Consider the following 13,587-nt stretch of genomic DNA (forward strand, 5'->3'; position numbering starts at 1 on the left):
GTGCACGCACCTTAAAAGCGTACTTCCTGTTGATGTGATCGTCCACGGACAGCATTGATACATGAAAGCTCGGGAGGAGGATGCTGCCCAGGATGCCCTCTTCCTTTTCATCTGTGGAGACACATAAAAGAGATTGTAAAGTCAAGAGAGAAGCGTATTTAAACTGTCAAAGACTAACTTATTAGAAACATGTGTAAGAATATCTACCTAAATGTGTAATATTCTACCCAAATGTACCCAAACAATAAATCAAGCCAAATGTAGACTGGATTTCTATGCTCTTTCATTGAGGGTTTCATTGAATGGACAGGGGGAAATAAATAAATGTTTGTTACAGAGGTAATTCAAGCACTGTTACCTAGCAACCATAGTGTAAACAAGGCCTCAAATCCATATAAATTACACAATAGTTATGATTTGACAAATGATAACGGCTTTTTTTTGTTAAGTGAGTGTTTAAACTGTCAAAAAATGGTGTCTGTAAGTGAATGAGTGAGGTTGCTGCAAATTTAGCTTTTTAACTATGCCTGACGGCGTTGTCCCTGTCAAATAAACAAAAAAAACAAATGATAAATGATGGAATGTTGTTTATTGATGGTAGAGGGATTCCATTTTAGCATATGGCTCAACTTCCAGTCAATTTTCCCCCACAAACTTCCACTTGACTGGTGTAAAACTATGATACATATTTATCACAGTGACTATCCCACCAAACAAAGTAGTAATTAGAAAAACACCTGACAAATGAACTTTCAAAATGTATTGCAAACCTAAAATGTCACCTACATCTGCTTGTGATACAGTTAATGTGGTCTACAAGGTAAGACAAACGTAAATACTCCAAATAAAAAAGAGAAAGCAGGGATAAACATGAGGTGTAATAGTTTAGTGTGGTCCTGTGAGCAGGGAGTACCAGGACTGATTACTAGAAATGAAAAGCATTGATAGGTACAGATGGGCTCCTCGAATCCTCATTACGCTTGCAGACTGGCCTCCACGCTGACAATAGACCGGTCTCCACGGGGGGGATTCAAATGAGTTGCTGAACCTCTCAATTTGTTTTGAGAGCTCAGAACGAGTGCGTGGAAACAAACAAAATCAGATTCAGCTGACTGCGGATGGCCCGTGTGTGGATTGACTTTTCCAAAGCACTTTTCACTTCTCTGCAGAGCAAAGCTGTGATGTAAGATGTAATATGGTAACAAAACACAAAGGGAACAGTGCCTTTGCAAAGAATTAAGAAAGACATTATGACCACCTGCATTTCGCTGATGGTCATATATTAATACATTTACTTACTGTGAATGTTTTTTTGAAAATATGACCTTGGAAAAAATGCTGCAAAAATTGAAGAAAAGTGCTTTTGGAAATATTTCTTCGCTTTTGTGGTACATTTTTCAATCCATTTGATTTTTCTGATACTTAACTCAACAAACACATCCAAGGACATGTTTTGACACATTTCTGCTATGTTTTTGGAATATTATTATTGGAATACGCCCAAAAAATATTGAGATATACAGTGTTATTTACATATACTGTGATTGGTTATATCTGCGTGTCACTCACTAAGAGCAAAACAAATGTGGAACAAAAGGAGGATTAGTGAAAATAAGATATTAAACAGAAAGAATTGTTGCTATTTTTAAGAAACAGTTTTGAATGAATCATTTGAAGCAAATTTTTCAACTGTAAAACCTTTGCCATCCAAATGTGCTTTATTATGCGTGTTATTGATGTTTTTGAAGGGCAGTTTGCGAACCGGCCCGATCTCAGCTGATGAAGAGGAATTCTCCACATGTCCATCCACATAAAAGCCTTTGAGTCTGCTGCTGTCGGAGGCGTTCAGAGGCAGTGGGCAGAAAGACGGACAAGACTGGCACTGACACCAGAAATAACTCAATATGTCATCTGGATCGACAGGAAGCAACGCTGTGTGTGCCCATGAGAGATGCTGAGGAATACAGCCTGGATCTTCGTCTATATCTATCTGTCTCTTGTACGGTGACGGTGAAGAAGTCAAAATACTCTAATATAATGCTAATATTTAACATTGTTACTATTCAAATTCATGTTAGAAGTAAACACACTCATAACATTTATATTAATATGGTACGGTGGCCCCCAAGGTTCACAACACAATGAACTGAATTAACAAACAACACAACGAAACATCCACAACACATTAATAGACAACAATTCGGTTTTCAATTCATTGTCGTTGTGAACACTGGAGGTCACCGTCATATGACACCAAAGTTGAATATACAATACTTGGTAACACTACTCCAACTGCCGCTGCAACATTTCTTCAATACAATTAGTTTGTTGTTTTGGAGCTATTCAAAACTTGATTATTATTAATCTTTTGTCCTGAGGGCTGTAATTCACCCCAAACTTACTTGACACAGGACACAGGATTCTTTGAGCTGTTCTTATAGTGTATTTAACTGCTCAGTGTGCTTGACTTGCCAGTTGGGAACAAATACAGTTATATTGTTTGATTTGAAAACTTTGAATATTCCTGATTCATTGATAAATTGACAGGGAGATAAACTAAAAGCATTTTTTTGTCAATATTGCTCATCCCTACTATCAGGGCACAATCACAATATATCTTGGTATTTATCCAAACACAAAATATGTCACATAATATGCCTCTACATCTAAACCCAAATGATTAAGCTCTATCTTCAACAGAATTTCTCAAAACGATGAAGTACAAATTGTTTCAATTGTACTTGAGTATAAGTACACAGTAACTTTCCAGTCACCTTTGCTATACAATGTTAAACAGTGCTGAAACTCTCTCCCATGTCCTCTAGACACAGCTGTACCAATATTTGATCCACACCACATTATTGCTGCGTGAGAGATGCTGAAACGCTCAGTCAATAGCCCAGTCAACAAGAGCTTATAAAAGTGCACATTAAACAATACGCTGCTGTGGGGAAGGACGAGGCCAGGGCTAATTATAAGCTTCAAATGGACTGGTGTGTGTGCACTGCAGCGTTACAATGTCAGTCACTCACATTAAACGTGTTCAAAACAGCAGAATGATACTCAATGTGCGACTTACCTCTGTAGTAGAAGAGGCAGAGATCGGACAGGACGAACCACCTCTTCTTCCACAGCTTCATCCCTGTGCTGTCCTGAAAATACAACCAAGAAAAAAGGTTAGACACACTTTCAATACAAAACTCATAACATACATACTATATCTTTAAGAGAAGTTGAACAGGCTTTGAAGAGGACAAAAGCAAAAAAAGAGTCTGGGCCCGGATAATATCTGAGGCCACTTGCTTGAAACTTGGGCAACTGAGTCCAATTGTTCACGAGGTCTTCAACAGATCTTTAGAGGAGCAGCATGTCCCACAAATCTGGAAAGAGGCGGTGGTTGTCCCCATTCCCAAATCCAGTGCTCCTAAAAATGTAAATGACTTCAGGCCAGTTGCCCTCAGCTCAGTGGCAATTACATTTAGAGAAAATAATGAAGACAGAAATCTTGAGAAAAACTGAACATTTACTTGAGCCAATGCAGTTTGCATATGGACCTGATAGAGGTGTGGAAGAGGCCACTGTCACTTTGCTGCACATGGTCTTTCAGACACTTAGCCCTGATTCTGGCTTAGTTAGTAAGCATCAAATGATCTTGGTCCTGTTATAAATTGCTTTGTACAGTGGTGTGAGGAGTCTCACCTTCACTTGAATGTTCTCAAAACCAAGGACATGATCATCAGCCTCAGAAAGAACTCTCACACCCCTGATGTGACAAATATCCAAGTGAGATATTGTGATATCTTCTGTGGTGAAGAAGGGCCACCAGGGATTGTATTGTTTGTCATCTTTTAAGATTGACAAGACCACGCAGAGTCTTTTTTATCGAGCGTTTACTGAAGAATCAGCTTTCCCAAATTGTAAAGTGATCCAGTACAGTCTCTGTGGCTGTGGCCCAACGCTTGGTCACAGCCATTGTAAATAATGGGTCGCACCCTTTGTACTACGATTTTCAGCTTCTGGACAAAGGTTCTTGGTGCTGAGATGTAAAACAATGCGCTTCAAAAACAGCTTCATCCCAGCAGCGGTTTGTTTGCTAAATAAGCTGTAACTTGCACCTTAATTGTTCATCTGTGTGATCCTTTTTATGCTGAACGTAAATGTTTAATTGTGGTCTCTTTTTATGGTTTCTTTTTGATCAGCTCTGGGATACTTTCCAATTGTTTTTAATCTATGAGCTTGTCATGTCTGTTTCTGCTTTATTGTGTGTGTGGTGTATGAAAGCAAACTCCAGCTGCAAACCAATTCTATCCATGGGCACGAATAAAGTTTCCTGAACCTGAACCTGAAGGATCACTTATTCGCAACAGCTTGATTTGCAATAGTTCCATAATTTCTTTTCTTAGACATAACTGCGATAACAGTTTTTTCTCTGGGCACTTTTCTAAATGCTGTTTTAGAAAGAAAAAGGGCACCTAAGATGTTCTGTGTAAAAGCTTGGATCAAAGGCTTTTTACGCGGGGGCTTAAAGAGGATGCCGAGCGGTGAGCGGGGTATTAACTCCCCCAGTCTGCTTTATTGGAAAACTTGAGCAGCAGTTTTAATGGAGGATTTGAGAGCGCACAAAAAGCAGGGGTGGAACCGGAGGAGGCGTGTCAGCGTGAGGGCACCACTTTGAACGTGCACGTGCAAGTCAAAACAACGTATATGTTCGGCGATATTGTGGTTCCAATATCTGCAACGTGATATCAGAGAGTTTTTTCCCAGAGATCTTATCAGTCCAATAATGAAACATTTGCCTCAGTCTCAGTCTGTGTGTGCTCATGTGTCATTCAAGGTTTGTCCTCGCAGTGCATCGGGCAAATAAGCAAATGTATGTGTGTGTGTGTTTGTTTGTTAACTTAATGTGGAATGGGAAATGTTTATCCCTCATGAGTTCAGGACTGTAATAATGTTGTTTGCTCTAGCTTTAGCCTTATAGCCCTCATTCTTAAGCTAATCTTTGAAATCCATATTCAAGACAATCCTCACTAATAAATAAAGCATTTTTTGTATTGTTTTTATTTGGCAGCGGTTGTAAACACGCTAAAACAAAACTAATTAAATGATTACTCTCAGAAACTACACAGCAACAGTTCATATTTTCTTCCGTCCATGTATTAGATTTCCTCTCGCTGCAAAGTACATTAATTGTAAATGATCTCTCACCATTCTTCTCTAAATAATTGTACAGCGTGCTATGGGTCAATTTGGGCGGGAAAAATAATGAGCCTTCCTTTCCCCATGACATCAATCACTCTTGTCCTCCCGGTGGCTCTCTGCTGAAGCCTCGCAGCTCTCCTCTGCCAAAAAGACTTCAATAGTTTCCAGGTTTTTCAATGAGGCCCGCAAAAATAAAAGTGCAAATCCAGCTTTTCTTCGGCGGAGCAGATTTGTGAGTCCTTCGCTTGATCTGCGTCACCCCTGATTGAGTTCCCTGCAGGAAAAAGCAGCTGGCAGCTCCACCAAAGGAAGCCATCGTTCGTGTGTCCACAAAGCCGAGCCGGAGGGGCTAAAATCAGGACCAAATGAGCCTGCGTTGCTCTTAGGAAGCAAGATAGAGGGACTTGTCGGGCCAAGAGCACCCTCAAGCACCCCCTTTTCACTCTCCTTAGAGCAAGCTGGGGAATAAAGCGACGCGAGAGGTGATTTAAAATGTTATTCGGCTGCATGGACAAGCGAACAAAGACAAAGGAGGACACAGCAACTTGCCAGAAAGAGGTTTTGTGTTTGGGGAAAACGAAGTAAAGTGACCAGTACAGCTTACTGAATAAACTTTTAAAAATGTACTGTATCTTTTATTCTATAAGAAGCACAGCTCACTGAATAAACTTTTAAAAATGTACTGTATCTTTTATTCTATTTTTTATGAAGAAGCACAGAACTGAAAAAAAAAAAAAAAAACTGTATCACACAAAAGCATTTCATCCATTTATCTTTAGATCCAACCTAAAGAATCTTATAATGGCCGACTATTTGTGTTTGAGCTCAGTTTTCACCTTAACTAAATCTACTATTATTTAACTAACATTTACTTCTATTACCTTCTGTTTTATACAAGGGTTGAAAGAGACTAAAACTGGTGCTGAAACGAGATACTATACTGAAAGTAAAAAAATAAAAAGCATAGGATGGACAATATTGGACTTTTTGTATTCATTCTATTTATTTATTATGATTATTTTCCTGCTGGTCAGCTGCATGTATGTGACAAAAACAATTTCCCCTTGAGGATGAATAAAAAGTCATTCTGATTCTGATCCCTGAAGTGTTTTAGGCCTACTACTACTATTACTACTATTATTTCTCGTGGTATCAAATTCAGTATTGAGACTTAATTAAACAGCAAAGGTTCACTATTTCCCTGTCGTCACTGGCGATTCCAAGGCTCCTCCCTCACCTGTTTATAAAGCCAGTTCTTCTTGATGACTGGAGCGCCTGGATTTCTCCGGATAGAGTTGGACCGCTTCCCGAAGTTGTGTATTTTCTTGGAAGGTCTTGACGCCTAGAAAACAGAACGCATTGTCCGTTATTATTACGTTCATGTCTAAAACAATTCACAGAATCCTCTTTTACGCACCCTGTCTTTTTGTCCCTCTGCCACCTTGCCGGCCGGGCTGTTGGCGTGGTCCGAGCCGCCCGTGTAGTTGGAAGCCTCGCTCATGGTGCTCACTGGCCGCGGCTTTCTTTCATTCGCCGGTGCTTTGGCTGCGGTCCTAAAAGATAAGAAGACACAAAATAGCTGAACAAAAAGCAGCTGAGATCACTCACTATTACGGTCTTGCAGTTTAACATCTGACAATCTGTAACAAACAGCAAAAAAAAAGGGTGCAGCCTATCGGATTTGTCTGTTCCCTGGTTTCATCTCTGAAGTTCAAACTCACTGTTATAATGAGATCTCAACACGGGAAAATGAATCAAGCCAATTACTCTGAACTTGTCACACCGGATCTGTTTTTCAATATCCCAGCAGCCTTAAATGGTCCGTTAAGTCGTCCTGACATACTGCAATGAGACGGGAGATCAGTGAATGGGGTCGGAGTGTTTTCAAAGATGAGAACCGGTTTGGAAAAGTTTGGATAAAAAGACAAATGTTTCTCCGGCCTATGCGTTTTGGACTTGGCGGGAGTTCCGAGTCCATGCCATATATATTCTTGGGGACGGGAACAATGGGAGTCTGTGGGGAAAAGGAGAACTGCGGCGAGGTGTAATCTCAGAGATATCCAGGGATGCGGGTCAGTGAGCAAGGACGGACCCCAAATCCCACACCGCAAACCCTGCACCGCCCGCCTCATTTGTCAAAGAAGCTGTACTTTTTCAAACTAAAACATGTAGCGAAAAATGATATCAGGCTCAAACTTTTGAGCTGCATTGAATATTTTATGACGATATTACTAAAAATAGAGATGTCAAGATTACTCCGTTTATCATGTCGTATAGAGGTCAGTTTGAACAAAAGAAGTAAAAGAAAACCGGTACTTATAAATGCGAGACTATGAGAAGCAAAATAAAGTTCTTAAATGAAGTGCTTTTCTGTTTGGTTGTTCATGTCACATTAGGAATATTTTACATACTAGAGGAAATCTGTAGCAGACAACATGAAATACAGTAAATTAAGTGTTTCACTGTTTGGTTATAGTACAATTTGATAAACTAAAAAGTGTGAAATCTTTAACTAAAAATAATGATAGTGATCCGGACAATTCTGTAGAAAGTGTATAAGCTTAAACAACAACGTACAGCAAACACACAAATAAGGACACAACCTCATGCCGAGGTAAACAATCTCAAAATGTTAATGCAGCACAATTTAGGCCCTTTAAAAAAGAACCCCATTTATTATTCAGTGAGCAACGTCAGGCTCATCTGCCCTTCTAGTTTAATATTACATCCCATCTGTTAGGTACAGCCAGCACAGAAGCGTTCAAAGAAGAAGAAAAAGTTGGTAGAAAACAGCTCAGACGTCATGCTGCTACACTCAAGCAGGAGAATAACAAACTAACAGAAAATGCCATCTTGGCCCAGAATCGCCCTGGACAAACATTCCAGTGCAGCGAGGCGAGAGACAAAACACTTCCTACAAAAGATAACACAGAAATGGCAATGACATAATCGGTTTAGTTAGTCTGGATGCACAGAACAACACTGAATATACTTATGAGGGCAACTGACTTTTGAATGTTGCTTTTAGGAGAAACACAGAAGCAGAGTGGTCAGCGCTAGTGTAAGGCTGTACAATAGATATTTAAATCATTGTCGTGGTAATAACAGCTGATAACATGTTCATAGCGCATATATATTGAGAGTTTTTGTTCCCTTATTGAGCTAAAAAATGGAAATGTGTTGAGGGTCAAATTATTTAGTCGTGATCATCTTTATTTAGTCACAATTTAGGAGCCTTGTTTTGTTCTTTTTGGTGTGTTTTTTTACGGCTTTTGACATGTAACTAATTTTATTTTAAAACATTTGAACTACCAGTATCATTTATTGCAATAATATAGTTACTTAACATTGGTTTATTTAGCTTATTGTGCAGGCAAAACCTATTCTATTTTCCCACCCAAATGCATCTATGTATAAGTGATGTGACAAAAGAAAAATTCCCAAAGTAAATACTATACTTTTTCCTTTTATGAGGGGCGGACATGGCATTGTGGTTGGCGCTCCTGCAGCAGCTTGTCACTCACAACACATACAGTGTAATTTGATGACTAAAAAAAAAAATCCCTTAGTAAACCGACGTGTCAGAATGCCTGAGAGTGGCTTTGGACTGGAACGGTACGGTGTGAAAGTGGATCTACTGTAAGCAGCGGCCAAACACACAAAGGAGGCGCAGTGAAGTGAAATAAATGTAGTATTTTATTCTTTTAACCACATCTCAGAGCGCATCAAACTATCTATTCGTCAAAGCTATTAGTTAAACTTACTCAACGTCTTTTTGTGAATAGCTGAGATCGGGCTTATAATTAAAAATGATAATGTATAATTTTATGACGTCGAGCGTGGGAACACATTCTGTCATTAAAAGAACCGTGCCAAAGAGCTCCGAGGCAAACCAGTCAAAGGGAATAGGACCAGTCCGAGCGTGGCATATACCTTTAACTGTCATCCCTGCAGCTAATTATCCTGTGTCGAGAAGTGTGTGCTGTACTTTAAATGTTACTTCAAAATGTACTTTCTTCATTCCTATTGTTCACTGCTGCAATGTCTGTAAATGTATGTTCACGCACAAGACGCTTGAGGAGATAGATAAACGGTTATTGAGATTCTGTTCAGATAATGGGGTCCACTGCAGAACCAGCGACAGGCCCGATCCTACGTGAGCTGTAATCGATGTGGGTTTGTCATCCCTGGACTGGACCTGGGCAGGGCAAAGGGGGCAGTGGAGGGGGGGTTAATGCTCTATTTGGCAAAAAGACAATTTCCCATGTGCCTGTGAGCTACAGTGCTCTCAGTGGGATCTGTGATAATGAGTGTGAACCTGATAATCCATAGACGTGCAGTCAGAAAGTACTGCGAGTAAGCATTGTTTAGCCCTGACATAGACAGTACACATGGGTCAATAGTACACTATCATACACAACTTTCTGACAACTACATTATGCTTAGGTTTCTGTAACACCATCTGTTTGTATTTATACATAGGGGAAGTAATATTGACAAAAATGTATATCTAGATTTAACAAGTTTTGAATTCAAGTTTGTTTTTTACAGTACGTGCTTTGGGACAAATATATTGAGCGTTTTTGTTATCGCATCCCATACGATTACAGAACTATGTCTTTAGGCCTCAAAACTCCTGCCATGGACACAATGGTAATAATAATACGTTCAACATAAACATAACTGTGCTTCCATAGCTTCCATGGTCCTGACGTTTCTAACATAACTACAATATGATGCCACTTTCACTTAAGGTCACAATGCAAGCTGGTATTTACAACCCGCACACTTTTACGTCCAGTCCAACCAGGAACTGAAACTACTAAAATAGCCTCAGCTGTTCAATAAGATCCACGGGTCTATTTTGTGTCCGTCTCTGCGTTCAAATATATAGAGGGCTTGTAACACATGTGCTATCAACATGTGAAATATCCATGTGCTAACAATAGAGTGTCTATTTGAAGAACGGTCTCTGCTTTAGGGCCAGCACCTGCCAACAAAACAATTCCATCACAACTTAGAATGGAGCAGACTTTATGTAACACACAGTGGTCCTTCAACAGTGTTTTGTGTTGGGTTGCAACATTTCAGGAGTTTTCAAGTTGGAACATTTTCATGGGAATAATCAGCAATCAGCAAATGAGTTTGTCTCAGAACAATGAGCGATGTACAGACGATGTAACCACCTGAATATATGCAAATACACTTAATACTTATGCTTTCACAATCCCAGCCAAGAGAGTTAACCTCTGACCTCTAGGGCTTGATGAGGGAGAGAGTTCAGGTATCAAAGGAGGGAGGAGAATCTCAAGGAAGCAGAGACTACAAGGGATCCTGGGACAGGCCTGTATAAATGGGGCTTCTGGGTAATTAGAGGTGTGGTTAGAGTGGAGTAGTGGTTTCGGGAGGAGGTGGAGGAGGAGGTTGGGGTGTGGGCCACCTCCTGAACCTTAGTTAATGATTAACAATCATTAACTACATTTTTGTCACTGCCAAAAACCAAAACAAATGAGTTGGTGAGAGCGCCTCATGAATGAGCCTGATGCCTTTAGAGAGTCACATGTGTTTCCACGGCGCTGTTGCTGCTGAAACTTAAGGTTAGTTGTTGTTTGACCCATGGTTTTATTCCCGCTGTACGTCTACAGTACACTTTTATCATAACATTAAACGCAACATTTAAATGCTTAAATGAGCATTCTGTGAACTGTGAAGGTCAAGGAGCCCCTGACGGTCACTGTAATCAAGCACTGTAAAACTAAACTAATGAATATGTATTGGAGCATGCTTGTTTGATTCAGCAAAGACTTTGTGTGAATTAGGCTGCAGCAGGCAGTTAGTGTACATAGGCTTAGGGTGATGAAAAACTGTACAGCACGTTGTCCACAAAATATGAAAAGAAGACTTTCATGCGCTGCTTTTTTAGACCAAGCATTTTATCTTCTTTCAACAGCAAATGTAAATTGATAGTGCAAGTCATATTGACATGCCTCTGGGTGAAAGTGAATGAATATTACAAAAACACAAAATAAACCAGAAGATACAAGTTCAGCAATCTCTCTTTGTTAGAGTAATACAAAAATAAATATAACCAAACTCAAACACGCAAAACTGAAATGCAATCACAACAGGCCACAGGGCAAAGCACATGTCAAAACAGAGACTTTCCAACAACGACAATGATAACAGACTGACACATTCACATTACCTGTTTTGGGCAGAAGGTAACGCTTTCCCACAATTTACTCTATGAAACAGAGGAAAAACAAAAGTGTTGAGAAATGTATAAATATTACATTCGCAACATTTTGCAAGAAGCTTATAAAAGGAAAAATACAAAAACTAAAGAGAACTCAAAATGAGGCATGTTTTAGCACATTTCTTATTGCTCACAAAAACCTCATCTGATCTGATATTGCTAACAGAAAAGATGACAAAACTATTGAGCTTTGTATCTACCGATGACCATTACTGACCTTTTCTAAAAGTCCTCCTACAAAACAAATCTATATTTATGAAAGCGCCGTTTGTGAGCCGCATTTCTGACACCTCTTAACGGTACAGAATGTCACATCATACACATGCGCACTCGCCCTCGTCATAAACACATTCCCGCGTGCGCTGGCTGTTCAACTCTTCCTGTCAGCTTCCACATGATCGTGTCGCTGCTGAAAATAGGTCCAGACAGACACATGGAAACACGGAGAGGAGCTGAGCCACATGTCAGAGCTACGGCCCGGGCATGATTCGAACTATTCTTTACATGTCGCCGTGAAGCAGCGGGGAGGGGCGGAGCAATCTGACCTGCAACTATGGGAAATGAGATTAGAAGTCGGGTTCACAAATCTGATCGTGAAGAATAGTATTATAAGGGGAACTTATAAGGGGACTTCTTGGCGATAAACATATCCATACAGAGATGTGCATTGTGATACTCAAACAACATACATTCATGATAAATTGCTGAGTTTAACAACTATTAACCTGCTGACTGATGCATTAAGGCTGAATCTTCTGAGCTGAAAGGGGGAATTGTATAGATATTTCTGGACATTATGAACATTGTTATTATTCATCATTAAGTCAACTTTTAAGACTGGTTTTAGAGGATATCGATGTACAGTATCAGGACACGTTTCATATTCTGAGTAATGGGGGGTGCGTATCGTGGTCGATGGATCAGAATACGTATTGTGATTTTATTAAGAATTTTGTCTTCTTATTTCAAATAGTTTAATTCTTTTATATCTGACAAATAGTCTCCGTCAGGTTGAACACGCCGAGGAATAACAGCTTTTAAGACATCCACCATCAACCAAGTTTTTGCCGAAACATGTCAGGGTAATTACGTCATCTCTTACCATTTGTCGGATGTAAAAGAAACTAAACTAGTATTGAACTGTGACTCCACCATTGACTAATCCATAGACAAACTAATACAAAACTCTAAAGATGTGGCATTTCTCGACTTCTCCTGCTGAATGCCAAATCTTACAAAGCCTGTCCATTTGCCTAAAGATCCACCTCGCCCACACACAGACCCATAATGTTATCCAAAGTCCCTTGTTTGCAATTAAAACCAGCGTGAGACGACTAGTTTTTACCAGGAAAGTCATAACAACCCAAAATGAAGCAAAAATAAATCATTTAACATCATTTTCAGCGCTTACTTTTCTTCAAAAATGTTCTCTTATTTAGATCCTTGGCATATACCTCAGAAAAGATAAGCCTCCATTTGCAGTGGCCTTATGAGAGATATTTCTGCGAGTCATTTTAGTGCCTGCGTCAGTGTGAATCCGGCGGAGATGTGAGAGTAACACAGAGAGGGGAGGAATGTGTCAGGCGGGTGCAGTGTGTACAACCCGAGCCCAACCGTTCTGCTGTTCTGTGCAAAAGTACGCGCTGACTGCAGCAAACAGCCGCTCTGTGACACATTAAACACTGGATTACCATCTAAAGTGTTTATTGGGAAACTTTATAGTGCTGTTTATTGGACTGATGCCACCGAATTAGCATCAGAGGCTGAAATTCACACAAGATTTCAATTAGCACTCGTTGGTGAAGAGGATTGACAGCGGTGTAACTGGTGTGAACTGTCAGTGTAGGACTGCAGAATATATGGCATTGCTATTAGTGTATGATGAAATTAAATGTATTTCATGACTGACTGGGGAGAGAGTGGACTTGAGGTCGGGAGAGCAGGTCTCAATTAGGGGTTTTAAAGCTATTACTGTACTTTCTGTACTATAAGTCGCACCTTTTTTCATAGGTTTGGCCGGGGTGTGACTTATACTTATATTTATACTTATATACTTATATATTTATACTCCGGAGCGACTTATATGTGATATTATTTGTTATTTTCACACTTGCAACCGCATTTCATACTCC

General features: G+C 39.8%; 1 protein-coding gene across 1 annotated transcript in view; it reads right to left on the reverse strand.

Moving 5' to 3' along the window:
- Positions 1 to 13,587, reverse strand: part of plekha5 (pleckstrin homology domain containing, family A member 5) — a 97,641-nt gene that overhangs the window by 24,109 nt on the left and 59,945 nt on the right. Inside the window, exons 5-8 of the mRNA XM_072435968.1 lie at positions 6,617 to 6,752; positions 6,437 to 6,541; positions 3,080 to 3,152; positions 11 to 111 (exon numbers count right to left, since the gene is read on the reverse strand). Of these exons, the coding sequence (XP_072292069.1) occupies positions 11 to 111; positions 3,080 to 3,152; positions 6,437 to 6,541; positions 6,617 to 6,752 (415 nt within the window). The remainder of the gene's footprint in view (positions 1 to 10; positions 112 to 3,079; positions 3,153 to 6,436; positions 6,542 to 6,616; positions 6,753 to 13,587) is intronic.

The sequence above is a fragment of the Eucyclogobius newberryi genome, unplaced genomic scaffold, assembly GCF_026437365.1.
Source record: "Eucyclogobius newberryi isolate DKJ021-1_F unplaced genomic scaffold, fEucNew1.0.hap1 SCAF_7, whole genome shotgun sequence".
NCBI lineage: Eukaryota > Metazoa > Chordata > Actinopteri > Gobiiformes > Gobiidae > Eucyclogobius > Eucyclogobius newberryi.